The 16768-nt window shown below is 45.0% G+C and overlaps 1 protein-coding gene across 1 annotated transcript; it reads right to left on the reverse strand.

Moving 5' to 3' along the window:
* Positions 1–299: 299 nt before the first annotated feature.
* On the reverse strand, positions 300–11369 carry LOC143282244 (uncharacterized). The gene is made up of 2 exons (XM_076587842.1): positions 10335–11369; positions 300–389 (listed from the first exon to the last, which is right to left on the reverse strand). Exons 1-2 carry the CDS (start codon positions 11367–11369, stop codon positions 300–302), a joined length of 1125 nt encoding a protein of 374 aa, XP_076443957.1.
* Positions 11370–16768: the final 5399 nt, after the last annotated feature.

Genomic DNA, 16768 nt, shown 5'->3' on the forward strand with positions numbered 1-16768 from the left:
AATAAAACTCCTGTTGCTGTTTTTTTGTTGTTAGTGTTTTTTAACATGTGTGTGTGTGCGCGCACGCATGTGTGTGATCATAATCAATAGCAAAGTACCACAGGGACATGAGAAAGCCCATCAAAATACCACTGGGATACCACTGGGGACATGGGGCAGCCCATCAAAATACCACAGGGACTTGGGACAGCTCATCAAAATACCACTTGGGACATGGGCAGCCCATCAAAATACCATCCGACCCCATATGGTTTTCATGTGGTAAGCCCATCTGAGATGGGTTTTTGATGGGCTGCCCATCACAGACATGGGATTGCCCACTGGGATCCCAGCAGAAACTCATGTTGGTCCCACTTGGAAACCCCGTTGCGAATCTTAGTGGGGCCCACCTGTGTTAGCCCAAGTGGGGCCTATTTGGTTAACCATGTGGGGCCCACGTGGGACCCATTTGGCTCTGCTGTCTCTCATAAATGCATGGGAAGAACCGTAAACAAGCAACAACAATTCCGTTAGACAAATTCAAGGAACACTGAAAATTTGTCCAAAATAAATACAAGTGACCAGCCCATAATCTCACAGGAAGAAGAAACTGACAGATTATTGGGAGAATTTATTGAATCAGATGAAGCAAAAACAATTCTAAATAAAAGTTTCACAGAAGCAGAACTTTGTTCTATTGTTAAAAAGCTAAAGTTTGATAAATCCCCCGGAATTGATGGAATTATCAATGAAGCCATTTATCATACCTTTGATAAATTAAAACAGTTTTCAACAGAATATTTGAAACTGGCACCTTACCAGATGACTGGCTCACTGGTACCATTGTCCCCATTTACAAAATAAAGGAGACAAAAATGACCCGAATAATTACAGGGGCATCACATTACTCTCATGCAGTGCTAAATTCTTTACTGCTGCACTCAACGAAAGGCTATGCACCTTTTCTGATACCTTAGATATTCTTTCCGAAAACATGCTGGCTTTAGACCTAACCACTCTACAACTGATCACATTTTTGTAATGAAATGTTTGAATGACATAATGAGAAGCAGGAAGAAAAAATTGTTTTGTGCTTTCATATATTATGAGAAAGCATTCGATAAAGAATGGCATACAGGCTTATGGACAAAACTAAATCGCTCTGGAATCAATGCCAAGTTTTCAATATTGTCAGGAACATGTCTAAAGGAATTGCTTCATGCATTTCCTCAAATGGCGCTGTTTCTGAGTCGTTTGCAGTTTATCAAGGTGTTCGCCAAGGAGAAAACCTACCGCCCCACCCCCCTTTTTGTTTGCTTTGTATGTGAATGATGTGGAAACCCACCTTAACAGGAATGGTTGCTCCCCTGTTGATATGGGACTAAGCCATGATGAAAGAGTATCTGAATACTTCAAACTATTGCTAGTTCTGTATACTGATGATACAGTAACATTTGCTGACTCAGAAGCCATGCTTCAGAAGGTGCTAAACGAACAAGAAGCATATTGTAATGACTGGAAAATAAGTGTGAATTGCTCCAAAACAAAAATAATGGTATTCTGCAGTAAGAAACTAAATTACCAGAAAGTTACTTGCTTTAAATACCTAGGACTGACTTTCGATTTCACTGGTAAGTTTAACATAGCTGTGAAACAATTAAAAGATCAGGCCAGACAGGCAATGATGGCACTGATAAGAAAAAGCAGACAACTTCAGCTCCCTATTTCCTGTCAATTAGACTTATTCAATTCACTGGTCATGCCAATATTAACTTATGGTTGTGAAGTTTGGGGTAATAACTGCGTTGACATTGCCGAATCATTACACTTGGAATACTGTAAATACATACTCCAGCTTAAAAAAAGCACTCCAAACTATTTCATCTATGGTGAAACGGGACGTTTCCCCCTGTTTGTGCATGTATATTGCCGAATGATCAAATTCTAGCACAAATTGTCCATTGACACATTGACTAGTAAAAAAAATTCTACTCTTGCATGCTGAATACATTAACTGAATGTTTTAATTTACAAATACACAAAAATGACTGATTATTTAAAGTCTAACAGATTCTAGATGAAAATGGGCTGTCTTTTGTGTGGTACTACCCACAATCTGTACCAACCGCATGGGTGATAAACAATCTGACCCAAAGGCTTAAAGATGGGTAGAAACTTGTCGTAACTCTACAAAATCCAATAACTACAGTTTATTTAAAAGCCAAATAGATTTTGAAGATTATCTAGACATTTTGCCAATGTGCTTTTGCATCCTAACGTTGAAACTCAGAACACGTAATGACAAACTACCAACTGAGAAAGGGAGACACATGAACATACCACAAGCAGCAAGATTGTGTCATCTTTGTGACACGAATCGAGTGGGAGACGAATACCACTTTGTCATGGAATGTCCTGCAATTCAAAATCTCTGCAAACAGTATTTACCAAAGTATCACAGAACACGTCCCAACTTCCACAAATATGCAACATTAATGTCTATCAGTAGTAAGAAAAAGTTGCTAAATTTTGCTAAATTCGTTAGAAGGTTTTAATGTGTTTCGTTAGGAGCCAGTTTCAGTCTGGATTCTTTACCACTTATGCCTTAACTGTAGTTGTTGAATAGGAATTAGAACAATGACATGTGTTAATCTTGACACTGCATCCCGTACATATCCATTTGCAATTACATGATCATATTTTTTATATGTCTTTTTCTCTCCTGTATATATCAAACCAATTCCAGTATTACTGGCAAATGGGTGCTAAAATAACAAATTATTGTGTATTTCATTTTGTTACACCAATGGAGTCTCCCGTCGGACCGACGGACGAGTAGGCAGGCAGGCTTATCTGTCGGTGTGTGTCCTCATATGGGAGAAGAGGCCGATTCTCGATGCGCAGCACTTCCCACAGGTGTTGCAAGGGAAAACGTCTCCAGAAGTTGAGGCCTGCTTCTTTCGCTCACGCTTCTCCTTACTGGCCAGCGTTCTCTTGTTTTCAAACATCTTTATGCCACTAGAGCATAGCATCCTTCAGCGAGAGCGGTCAAGGGCATCAGTTTCCCAGGAAGCGATTTCTATGTCACAGGCTTTGAGGTTTGTCTTCAAGGTGTCCTTAAAGTGCTTGGAGGGTCTTCCAAGTTCGCAGTAGCCTTCCTTCAGCTGGCCATACAAGAGCATCTTCGGGATCCTGCTGTCTGTCATGCGGACAACGTGTCCTGTCCAGCATAGCTGGCACTGGATCAGCAGGCTTTCGATGCTGGGCAGGCCGCTCCTCTCTAGAACATAGAGGTTGGAGACCCTGTCTTGCCACTTTATGCCCAGGATCTGTCATAGGCATCTCTGGTGAAACTGCTCAAGTTGTTGACTGTGACGGCGATACGTCGTCCATGCTTCACAGCAGTACAACAAGGTGGTCAGCACAACAGCTCTGTAGGTTTTGATTTTGGTGCTGAGCCTGATGCCTTTGTTGTTCCACAGCCTGTTGTTGAGTCTGCCAAAGGCAGAGCTGGCCTTGGCGATGCGCAGCATCACTTCTGCATCAAGGGCTCCGTTGCTGCATAGGGTGCTGCCCAGGTAGCAAAACTTGTCGACTGACTTGATCTCTGTCATCAGTCTTGATTGCAGGTGGGGTGGAGGCACTGGCGTTCTGTGAGCTAGCTGGTTGGTACATGGACTCTGTCTTGCTGAGGCTGATGGTGAGTCCAAAGCGCCTGCAGGAGGTTGAGAACCTGTCCATAATGAACTGCATGTCCTTATGGATGTGTGCAGCAAGCGTGCAGTCATCAGCGAAGAGGATCTCTCTCAACAGTGCCTCAAACACCCTGGACCTAGCGTGGATTCTTTGCAAGTTGAAAAGTTTGCCATCTGTGCGAAACTGAATGTAGATGCCCCGGTTACAGTCTTGGAAGGCGTCAATCAGTATGGCAGAGAAGAGAATGGAGAACAGTGTGGGCGCCAGGACGCAGCCCTGCTTCACTCCATTTACCACAGTATCAATATTTTCCTGTACTCTCGCCTGCATGCCATCGTGGAATGACGCAATCAGCTGGATTAGGCTCTCTGGGCAGCCGAACTTTAGGAGGATCTTCCACAGACCACAGTGGTTCACCGTGTCGAAGGCCTTACTCAGGTCTACAAAGACCATGTGGAGCTCCTTGTTTTGTTCACGGCACTTCTCTTGCATCTGGCGTACGGCAAACGTCATGTCACATGTTCCCCTGCCTGAGCGGAAGCCGCACTGTGCTTCAGGGATGACTGTGTTGGAGACATGGTCAACCAGTCTGTTCAGTATGATGCAGGCGAAGATCTTGCTGGCGATGCAGATGAGAGAGATTCCACGGTGGTTATTGCAGGATGTTTTGTCTCCCTTCCGTTTGTAAATGTGGACAATTGAAGCATCCTTGAAATCCTGGGGGTCCTCCCCTCTCTCCCACATAGACTGGAACAGGGCGATCAGCTTGTATGTCAGCACCTCGCCTCCATACTTGTAGATATCAGTCTGGATTCCATCCGCTTCTGGTGCTTTTCCTGACTTTGTCAGCTTCAGGGCCTTCCGGGTCTCGGCCTTGGTGGGAGGGGCAGCTGGTGAGGCATTGACTGGTAGCTGTAGGAGGGCTGCAATTACCTCGTCAGATATGGACGAGTCCCCGTTCAGGAGGGTGTTGAAGTGCTCTGCCCAGCGGGCAAGGATGTCTTTCTTGTCTGTCAGGAGGGTGGTCTGGTCCAAGGTTCGGACAGGGGTTGATCCTGTGACTCTTGGCCCATACACAGCTCAGAGACCATCATGGAAGGTCTTCATGTCGTGAGCATCAGCAGCGGACAAGCTTTTCAGACTTTCTCTCCCACCAGGTGTTCTTCATCTCACGTAGCCTCTTCTGTACGAGTTGCCTGGTTTGCAAGAACTGGTCCTTCTTCCTCTGGCAGTCTTTATCGGAAATATGATCCTGATGCCGTATATGCAGTGTGTTCAGGATCTTGGAGATTCCAGAGTCATTCTCGTCAAACCAGTCTTTGTGGCTCCTCTGTACAAAGCCGAGTGTGTCAGCTGCTGCTGTGTACACAGGATCTCTAAATGTGCTCTTCTACATCAGTCGATGCAGGAATTTCTTGGAGAGCTGCTTGGATTTACTGCTGCAGCACGTCCTTAGTGATAGGGAGGTGGTGGATGTTCAGCTTCCTAGGGGGTTTCTGCCTGGCTGGTTGGAGCTTGCATGCAAGTCTGATGTTCATCTTGCTGCGCACCAGGCGATGGTCCAACCAACAGACCGCTCCTGTCATGCAGCGTATAATGAAAACATCACCTCTGTCCCTCTGCTGGACATTCACGTAGTCCAGCATGTGCCATTGCTTAGAGCAGGGGTGCATCCATGTGTTCTTGTACTTGTCCGCTTGTTGGAAGAGGATGTTGGTGATGGTCAGTCCATGCTGCGCGCAGAGTGAGAGCAAAAGCAGTCCATTGGAGAACCACTTGCCAGTGCTGTGCTGTCCTAGGACTTTTGGCCACGAGGAGAAGTCCACGCTGACGCGGGCATTGAAATCCCCAAGGATGATCAGCCTGTCCTTTCTGTCTACCGCTGAAATGGTGCGGCTGAGCTCGTCGTAGAAAGCTTCTTTGATGTCATCAGGGTTGGTCATCGTCAGGACATAGCAGCTGATGACTGTGGAGAAGCGATCCTGGGACAGCTTCAGACGCAGGGTCATCAGCCTATCGGTTATCCCACGTGGAAGGCTGTCAAGTTGTCGTGCAAGTTTGGTTCGTATGGCAAAGCCCACGACTGAGGTTCTTGGCGTGCCATCTGGCTTCCCAATGCAGTAGAAGGTGTAGCCCCCTCCAACTTCCTCCAGCTGGGTTTCACCGGCAAACCTGGTTTCGCTCAGGGCTGCTATGTCCACCTGGTAGCGATCAAGTATTCTGTTTGCCTTTCTGGTCTGTCGTCTCTGTCTAAAAGGTGCGAACATTCCAGGCACCCAGAGTCAGGGCATGACTCCTGGTTCTTTTCTTCTGTTGTTTTCGACCGCTAGTATTGGATGTCCAAGTAGGTGCGGTTTCCTACTAGGTACAACGTAAGGCAGGCTTTGTTTAGGGATCCTTTTATCTCCCCTTTCCCATGTGGGGAGAGCAGTGCTGTCCCTAAAAAGGACTGCTCTGACACTGTGGGAGGATACGGGCGCCTCATCTGCCCCAGTCCACGGTGGACGAACATCACCCCACAGCTGCCTGCATGCAGAGTCGTGACTAGGTACTGCCAGCAGCATCCTCTGCCTGTCCCCATTAGCACTTCTCCATCGCCGCAGGGTTTGGGAAAGCTGTGTGTTGAAGGGCTAGCTCGACGTTCCGACATTAGGCTGGTTGCCTGACCAGCACAGGTGATTTTTCTTTAGTGAAGAGGAGTTGTGCAGTCCCTTCCCCACTCTCGCCTACCGACGCTCACAGTCCCACAGGTGCAGATACTGCACGGCAGGTGCAGATTTTTTCTTCGGAGCTCCGTCTCCTAGGGGGACTTCCAGCCAAGGATAAGAGCTCCCCCTGCCCTTTGGTCATCCTCTTCCGCCTTCACAGCCGTTGGGAAAGGTTTCCTCCTCCGCCTGGTCCGTCGTTGGGTGACTTCACATGCGGCAGGTAGTACTGGGTTACATGGTACCAGTAGTAAGGGCTATGCCCCTGACCTGACATTGATTTTTTTTTTACACCATGTCACTGTTATTGCTATGCTCCAACTAATCCCTCAGTTTCCAGTTCAGGCTCAACTAGTCAATTACAGAGCCGTATTGTAAATCTAAGTTGTGATCTGTGCATTTGTCTATGGAGTATTGCTTTCGCTATTTCTATTGCATTGTATCAGACTGATGATTACATTTGGCGTTTTATTTTGTTTCATTTTATTTTTCCCCCATTTGTATTATCCCCCCTTTTGTTTCTTATTATCTTCGCTCTTCCTCTGTGGCCGTCATCATGTTATTGTCATGTTTCCTTGTTTCTCTATGACTCAAAAGAGTTAATGGGAATAAACAAACTCTGAACTCTGAACAATATTATTCGAGTCACCCGCGTGGCCAGCCAAACTGAAAGGCAAAGGGAGAAGGTTTATTTCTTGTGCTCCCTGCAGGAGTGCATTGGAACTACGTACGAATCTTTTACATATACCATACAAAGAGCAAAACGAAAACAAAAAAGCCCAAGTTCACGCAAACACGCAAAATACACATCGATAGGTAGGTATGTAAGTAAATTTTTCCGATTAGCGATTAACAACATTCTTGCCTATAATTATCAACAGACATAACTTTACCAAAAAGAACTACAAGTAGAAGAAACAAGTGATTTAAGGGTACCTTAATTCACGTGACTGACTCAGTGTCGGCCTGATTGATTGATTGATTGAATTGGATGATCAGTTAATTGGATTGGATGATTGATAAGAACTACAAACAGAAGAAACAAGTGATTTAAGGGTACCTTAATTTACTAACTGTCGGCCTGATTGATTGAACTGGATGATTGATCAGTTGAATTGGATAATTGATTGATTGATTGAATTGGATGCTTATCATTCCACCTATATCGTCTGTCGGCCGGCAAGCTCAAAGTACTAACACGGAGACCGATTTGCACACAAAGCTTCTCAAGTTGCTTATAGCCAGCTGAGACGGCTCGGCCCTTTAGGCGCTCATCATTTTTCGAATTTTTTCAGATGTGTCATTCAGAGTGCTGATGGCTGAAAAAATTACTAGACTTTAGCTGCCACTCCTGCTGCTGCTCTTACCGCGATGGTCAGCTCAGATATCACTGAGCCTCATCCCTGACGACAAGTAAAACCTGCATGCCATTTTTTCCTTTTGTTTGTTTGTTTGTTGTTGTTGTTGTTGTACCTCTCGTCCAATAGATTGTGGTCTCCTCCCACCTCCAATCTGATATACCCTCAACCAGCGCGAATTTCCAGTTTCTCAAGGCGGCGTCACTACGTTCGGACAAATCCATTTACACCACCATTATTTTATCTGCTGGGCAGATTCCTGGCAACGCGATGTTCAAACCTTGAGTGCATGCGTATGATGTGTGGACCTATCAGAGCATTTCTTCTGCCGGCATAATTTCAGTTGCCAAAGGACAACACTTTAGTTTTTTTCGTCTCATCCGAATGACTAGACGCTCAGTTTCATCTTCCAGTCAAATATGGGAGAAAGGAAGGGCGAGAGAGGGATTCGAACTCAAACCACCACGGACTTTGGCAGATGAGTATCTGGCCGTTCTGCCACCTTCCTCCCTCAGTCAAATTTCGGAGACAGGACGAGACAGGGATTCAAACCCCGACCCCCAAGGACTCTGTATTAGTAGATAAGCGTCTTAACCATTCCGCCACCTTCCTCTTCAGCGTATGGAAAGGAACACCCATTGCCTTCACCTCGATCTCTCCCCCACCTCAGTTCCCCACAAACCTACAACACCTTTGAAACGTTAACTTACTCTTCCCTCTTGATGTACTTTTTCTCTTAAGGCCATAGATACTAATACCTCCTTAGAAATATTAGTGTCTGTGTTCCGACTGGCGTTTGCTTAGAGTAAAGAATGTTCCCAAGTAGGCTATTATGGACTTTGCTGTGGAGTTTGGAATATTCTTAACGATAAGCAAACTTTGCGCTGCTGAGTTCGCTCATGCAATTAACACTGCAGGCATAATAGGTATCTGTAGGTGTCCATTCCATTCATTCTCCTGCCCGGGATGGGCGTAGAGGAGACATGAGGGACTATTCCGTAGTCAGACGACGCCATCCGGTTCTATCTTCTGCCTGTCGTATCAGCGTAGCGCTATCCATATTGGTCCATTCCTTGATGTTGTCCATCCAGCATTTGGCTTGCCTCCCTCTTCGCCTACCACCCTCTAGCGTTCCCTGTAGAACTGTCTTTTGCAGTGAATTGTGGCGTGTCACATGCCCGAACCATGACAGCTTCCTCCTTTTGACCACTGCTAAGAGTGGTTCCAGTGGACCCACTAGCATAGTTATTTGGCTCTTGACAAAGTCATTGGTCTTTCTGTCCTTCCATGAGATTCCAAGCAGTCGTCTGAAGCATTTTGTCTCAAACGTCTGGACTTTCCTAGTAGTCTCTGCTGTTAAAGTCCAACTTTCACATCCATACAGCAGTATGGATAGCACCAGGGATCGGTACAGTTTGATCTTTGTTGGAAAGCTGATCTCTCTGCTCTTCCAAATCTTGCTGAGCTTAGCCATTGCTGATGTTGCGATCGCTATCCTAATCTTTATTTCAGTTGTTGAGCGACCGTCGTTTGTGAGGGTGGTGCCGAGATATTTGAAAGCATCCACTTCTTCAAGTTGTTGTCCGTTCATGAAGATTTGAGCTTGGGTGTTGGTTGAGCTGTTTACCAACACTTTGCTTTTCTCGGTGCTCACTTCCATTCCGTATGCACCTGCTCTTCCTTCTAGTCTCTTGGTGAGGTCTTGTAGTTCTTTGTTGCTGCCTCCTAGTAGATCTATGTCATCTGCGAATCTCAAGTTGTTGATGATTCTTCCTCCTATGGAGATGGTAGAGTGGAAGTCATGGAGGGTTTCGCGCATGATGTTTTCTAGGAAAAGGTTGAATAGTACTGGGGAGAGCAGGCAACCCTGACGGACACCGACTGTGGTCTTAAAGTATATTCCGATTTGGTTGTTGAGGAGGACTGCGCTGCTGGATGTCTTGTACAGCGCCTGAATGACTTGGGTGAGACCCTCCTCGATGCCAAACTGTCTGAGTACCTGCCACAGTCCATCATGCCACACCCTGTCAAAGGCTTTCTTGAAGTCTATGAAGTTGTGGAACAGGTCTCTTTGATGTTGCAGGTGTTTTTCCATCAGTAATCGGCAGGTGAAGATCTGTTCTACTGTGCTTCTGCCTGCTCTGAATCCGGCTTGTTCCTCTGCCAGGTGTTCTTCAGCCTCTTTCTTGAGTCAGTTTAGAATGACTCGAAGCATGATTTTGCTCATGTGGCTAATAAGACTGATTGTCCTGTAATTCTGGCATTGGCGGAGACTCCCCTTTTTTGGTATGGGGATGATGAGCGACCGAGTCCATTCTGAGGGCCACTGTTTTGTCTCCCAGATCTTTTGACAGATTGCTGTTACAGTTGTGACCAGCTCATTCCCTCCGTGTTTGAGCAGCTCTGCCGGAATGTTGTCTGCTCCAGGTGACTTTCCTGCTGGTAGACTGCGTACAGCTTCTTCCACTTCTTCCCTCAACACTGGCAGGGGTGAAGGTTCCCTTGATGGTGTTATGTCTCTGTCAATCAAACTGTCATCTGGTTGTATGGGATAGTTGTATAATTCTTGACAGTATTGTGTCCATCTGTTCAGAACAGCGGAGCTTTCTGTCAGTAGTTCGCCTGAGGTATCCTCAATGACAGACGATTTGTTCTGCTGCGTCTTGGTGAGTTTCTTCAGTGTGGCATAGGCAAATTTGCTGTTTCCTTCTTCCATTCCTTTTTCGATCTTCTCACAATGGTCGTTGATCCATTGTTCTTTGGCTTCTTCCATCTTTTTTCTCACAAGTTTATTGGTTTCACGATACTGTGCGGCTTCGTTAGGGCTAGTGTTTTTCGTCTTCTTCAGGGATCTTCTCTTATCACACAGGTCAAGGATGTCGTTAGAGATCCATGGCTGGTGTTTCTTCCTCTGTCGCCCCAGTACCTCTTCAGCTGTTTCACGGACTGCCTCATTGAAGGTGTTGGTGAGGTCGTTGATGTTGTTATCCAGAAGGCTGAGTGCCGCAAACCGTCCCCCGAGCTGAGCTTGGAAGACCTCTTCAATCTCCGGGTCTTTAAGCTTCTCCAGATCAAACTTGATACCGGGTTGCACCGCTTGGTGTTTTTTCTTCAGCTTCATCTTCATTGTGAGCAGCACAAGGTCATGATCACTGCCTATGTCAGCTCCAGGGTAAGTCCTCGTCTTTGCTCTGTTGATGCTTGATTTGAAACGCCGCGGGGTGAGGACAAAGTCAATCTGGTTGTGAGTTCTCCCGTTCGGTGCATGCCAGGTTGTTCTTCTTGACAGTTTGTGAGGGTAAAGAGTGTTAGCAATGGTGAGCCTTTGACTGCACGCAAACTCCAGAAGGCGAAGTCCCCTGTCGGTGTCTCCTGTGCCATACTGGCCCACTGTTCCAGCCCAGTCGTTGTAGGCATCTGAGCCAATTTTGGCATTGAAGTCCCCCTGTACAATGATGATGTCTTTTTGGGGGGCCTTCTTGATGGTGTCTTCTATTTTTTCGTAAAATTCTTCGACATCCTGGTCTTCATGGTCAGTTGTTGGTGCATATACTTGGATGATTGTGATGTTATTCGGTTTAGCTGACACTCGAATACTGATGACACGGCTGGTAACTGGAGTGCAGCTCATGATGCATCCAATGACTTCTTTGCGTACGATGAAACCTACGCCATGTTCATGTCGAGAATCTTCACCACTATACCACATCTTGTGTCCGTCATCCGTCATCATCTCTCCCAATCCCGTCCATCGTACTTCTGATAACCCCACAATGTCCCATTGGTAACGTTTTAGTTCATGCTCAAGTTCTTTCACTTTGCCGCATTGATATAGCGTGCGGACGTTCCATGTTCCAATGATGACTTTTTCTTGTGGCAACTTAAATAGTTCTTTCGCTCCAGTAGCTGACTTTACACTTCCACCCTGGGGCAAGCCAATGGTAAGCGCGGTCGTTGTTGATCCGGGCCTCGACCGATCCGGCATGTTGCTGGCTATGGTTGTGTCCTTCATGTCTTTTTTGTGGGCTTAGGTTATTCCTTGGTGGCGCCAATCTCCTCTCCAAGTCTCCTACCAGTTATACCGCCGGTTACTCGGTCGCGCCATGACACAGCAAGCTTAGTGAAGACATGGACGCCACGGGAAGGCGTTGCTGTGGACACAATAATGTAGGAGAGGCCTTTTGCAATAACCTTACTGTCTGGCAAGCCAGGCAGTGGCTATGCGGCGATCACTTCACCTGGAAAGGAGAGGTTATCGAGTGACACATCACTTTCCTTGAGTGAGCGGGACGTCCAGCACCAGACCTCACCCCAAGTAACGTCAAGCCTGTTTTAACTCACTCAGTACGGTCAGTCCTCTCTTCTCCTCTACACAGACCCCTCGGATGTCCAGTGGGTGTCTGAATGACCCAACCTTTAGCTTCCGTCGTCAGAATTGTGGTATCTTTGTCAACATTCACCTCTTCAGTATAAGAGCCTTCCGCTTGCAATATTTTGTTGATGGTAATTGGGCTGAAACGCTGTTAACATCGTCTCTTTCGCCGTTCGTATGGAGAGAGTTAACTACAATTTGAAAGCTGGGTTTGGCAGGACGCAACGTGGTATAGCACAGCTGATCAATGTGTCAGAGCGTAAAATGCGAAGCAGTGTAAGTCCCTGCCTGTGTCTTTGTTTGGCTAGTTAATGCCTTTCTTCTTCTCAGTTTGATTGAAAGTTTTAAGAGCATGTTCGAACACCTTCCCTGTTTCTTGTAATGTTAGTTAGTGATGAAGTTCTTCTCGTCTCACTCTGTCTCAAGACCTGTCCTTGTGCTCTGTGTCGTATTTGTCTACAAATTCCTCTCGTTGCCTACTAGATGAAAGTTGATCAGAGAGCAAACTTTCCATCTTCCCTAACAGAAGAGCAGCCCATTTCTCACACTGTTATACTGAGGGGATAATCCACAAAACCTTTCGTGTGACACTTAGTGTAGATAAATCCACTACGACGACTTTTTCGTCGTGTGATACAACCCACCCCAGGTGCTCAGCCAAAAAGACAAATGGAAAGTTCGTGTGTTTTACTCGTGTGTTTTACTGGTGTTTATTTGGAAAGAGGGGTGAAGCTACGTACTTGCCCTTTATCCAGTGTGAAAGAATTTGATCTGTTAGCTAAGCTATATCGAAGAAGAATAGCCTGGAGGTTAATGATTAAAAAAAAATTAAGAATAATGATAATGGACATTTGTTGAGCGCTATCCTCCATTAAAGAGAGCTCAAAGCGATTTACAATAAACATCACACACACACACACACACACACACACACACACACACACACACACACACACACACACACACACACACACACACACACACACACACACACCGAAAGAGAGAGTTTGCATGGCTTATAACTGAAAAGGTATGGAAGGTCTATGGATAGACGTTTTCCAAAAGATGTGTTTTCAGACCAGTTTTAAAAGATTGGAATGGGGCAGAGTGGCGAAGGTCGTGAGGTAAACTGTTCCAGACAGACGGAGCTGAATAAGAAAAGGAAGAATTACCGACTGATGCGTTTTAACACGGGGAGCAAGTAGCCGCCGTGAATCGGAAGATGATCTGAGTTGTCGTGGGGGGGTGTAAGTTTGAGTCAATTATCTCAGATACTGAGGAGCAGCACCCAAAATGGAGTTGAAGATGAGAATTGCAACTTTGTACTGAATGCGGGCAGAAATTGGTAACCAGTGAAGAGAATGCAGATGAGTGATAAATATTGTCAGTCTTTGGTTCTAAAGATTAATCTTGCCGCTGATGATAAAATACTTAAGATTTATGCTCCCATTATTACGCATCTGTACAATCTTTGTTTTGACAAATGTCATTTTCCTATTATTCTTAGACAAGCCAAAACAACTCAACTCTACAAATCTGAAGATAAATCTAATCCTCCTTATTACAGACCAGATTCAATATAATCAGTTCAGTCTTTCAAAAGCTCCAGAACAGTACATCTACAAATATGTAATGTCCCACGTTTCAAACTCCATCATAATCAGTCAAGATTCATAGCAAACCACTTATACCATGCTGCATCAACTATTCTCGGCGAGGGCGAGTCAGAACTGAAAAGCCTTTTTTGTTTTCACGCACTCGGGAAAACAGTGTGAAACACTGACACACACATGAACATTTGGCAAGGAGACCTGCTTGAGAAAGAATGTTAGCCTGCTCGTCAACTAACCAGTCTCAAGTTGTTCGGGTTTTGTGCGTGTATTGTGTACGGAATTCATGTTCACTCCATTTCATGGCATGAAAAACACAACAAAAAACAGAATAAAACAAAAAAATCTGAACGAAGTAAGAAGAAGAAAAAATACTGTGATGAACATCATAGTACAGCAGTTCAACATATTTTATCTCTGCAGTGTACATGTACATGCACCTTTGTTACCCTCGCCCCCTGCTCCCCCCTCCCCGTCACGCCCCTAACCCACATACCACCTAAAATGCGTTGTCAGTTCTTAATATTTCCTTGAGAGGGGGGAATTTTTTTTTTTTTATCGTTGAAGCATTTCCCGATTCAAACTGGCCAGTTGTTTGTTACACTGAAGTTGGTAAGAAAATTTACTGCGACTAAACCAGTTCCGTCTGTCTGTCTGTCTATCTATCTATGTATATATCTATCAATGTATCTATCTAGCCTAATTGCCCTCCTCTCCTCTTTTTAATATTTATTTTCTTATTTTCTTTTGATTTCCTTTCTTTTGCCTCAAAACCTTTCCCGTTTGTCGAGATTTTTCATTATCTGATAACTGTCGTTATGTAAATACACTTCTTCTTTATTAATTTGATTAGAGTCTGGTCCACGACTGTGAACAGACTATGAAAACGGAAGAAAAAAAGAAAGAAGAAAGAAAGCAAGAAAGAAGAGCCGCAAGTCTTGTGATCATCGATTGTACGCCAGTTGCACGCTTCTCTGTCCGGCTGATCAATGAATGCTCTCCTATGTCAATTAAGAAGAAAAAAAAAGTCAACAAGAGACCCAGTGGGCCCACGGTGCAGGAGGGCGAGGGGGGTCAGCACTGTTCATACTTTCGCTTGCAAACGATAGCTGTTGATCAATGCGAGTGTGCTTTTTTTCTGTCCCTGCTGTGCACGTAATTCACGGCTTGCACGATACTTTTCACCACCCTCATCACACTCTCCCTCCCTCCCTGCCCTGAGCAAGAGGATGCTTTGTATTTGAGGTCAACTCCTGCTCCAATTTCTCTCCTTTGCTGACTACATCTAGCTCTTCAACTACCCCCATCATCCTTCCTCTCTGCAAATCATCATTCAAACATTAAGTCACGTCAAGCGAATCATCCGACAAGAAATTGCCACACCTTACACTCAGTTCATTGTCGTCAATGACTTTAAAATCAAGCTTCTGCAACATATTTGATGATGACAAAATCTCGTTTTTTTTAGTTGGAATACACAACTGTTTCCAGTCACTACGATAAGGTTGTGGTTCGTCGTCAGCCATTTTGAAAGCATCTTGAGGGGGGTACTGACAATAACATCTAGATATTATCATGCAGAGTGTGAATGGCTGTTGATCCTCGTGGGTAATTGAAGTATGCATATTAAGCTTTCTGACTAGTGGTATTGGGACACATCAAATTTTGAATAGAACTATGAAAACTCCGGATAGGACGCTGACGGATAAAAACGTCATGGAGAAAATAGGGAAGCATTTCTCATGACGTATATACGCCATGGGGCACTGTAGAGGTTGATGCGTGCATACTAGACTTGAAGGTCTTTGTCCGCGATCCACACTTTCATCCTCTTCGCGAATCCCTGTATAATTTGTATAACATTTGCATTTATGTGCGTGTTTTCATGCATTTGATTCTGTTTTGTCGTTTGTAGCTGGCATTATTTCTTGGTATCTTGTGTGTTGTTTAGCATCCAAATTTATTTTCTTTCTTGTATATAATTCATTATTGATGATTCTCTCTCTCTCTCTCTCTCTCTCTCTCTCTCTCTTAGTAGGCCCATAAGTGCATGACAATGTCCAGAAGACATTGATTACCTCTCACTTTCATGCCCAACGTTGGTGTCATGTTCGTTTTGTGTTCAAGATAAGCCCACCACCCCACGCGCAGAGTCAATTCAGTCAATGAAAACAAGACGCAAAGCCTTCATGACTCACGTTGTGATCCATGCTAACGACAAAACCACAAAAATCACAAAGTGGTGGGGAGAGGGGGGATATTTGTGATGGGTGGGGGGAGTGACTGGAGTGGAGGGTTACCAGTGCATAAACATAACGATTCAAATATTTGTTGTTGTTTTTTCCTCACAAAATCGAAAACGGTGATGATGCAGGAGTGTGTGTGTGTAGGGGGGGGGGGGGGGGGGGGGGCCGGGGGGAGAGAATGGGGTGGGGGTTACCAGTGCAGATACAGCGATCCAATTCATATTTTGCCCATCATCAGAAAAATTTTATGTCAAACTGAAAGTTGTGCACATGATACAATGCGATTCTATCTTTAGCAACTCACATTGATCTGCATTTCAATGTTTTGCGAACTTATCTTAGTAACAAACTTCCCTTGTCTCCATCGCGACTTTTCAACTTCGATGAATCGTAACAAAATCGCAAAACGAGGAGGAAGAGAAATTTTGTTTAATGTCTCGTCATACATACTGGTGATTACATACATACATCTGTTGTAATGACAAGGCTGACGGAGGAGGGGTTGGGAGAGGGAGGCGACAGAGGCCCCTAAAATATTCAGAAATGGCTTTTACATAGGCCTCATCACTCACTGCGTAATGTTCAAGAACTACCATTTTAATCAACGAACTGGCAAATTGAATTTTCGGGCGTAATATACACAATAATCACTCCAGACAAGCCCAGTTCTTCAAGCAAAATCATGATCGGCGGATCGGACATGTTCTCCATCTCCAAACAGTGCGGCTGAAGCTCCATCATCACCTTTCTCTCCGATCAAGGACGACATTAAATGAAACATGGCTAACTCATTGTCGGGAAC

Source organism: Babylonia areolata, chromosome 5 (genome assembly GCF_041734735.1).
Source record: "Babylonia areolata isolate BAREFJ2019XMU chromosome 5, ASM4173473v1, whole genome shotgun sequence".
In the NCBI taxonomy this organism is placed as follows: Eukaryota; Metazoa; Mollusca; class Gastropoda; order Neogastropoda; family Buccinidae; genus Babylonia; species Babylonia areolata.

What these genes read in the sequence shown, in the direction of transcription:
- LOC143282244 (XM_076587842.1), bottom strand. Translation starts at nt 11,369, where the DNA reads ATGAGCTGCACTCCAGTTACCAGCCGTGTCATCAGTATTCGAGTGTCA. An exon ending in TACTGACAGAAAGCTCCGCT is followed by an intron (nt 390 to 10,334) that starts GTTCTGAACAGA and finishes GGGCTAACACAG; the next exon opens with GTGGGCCCCACTAAGATTCG.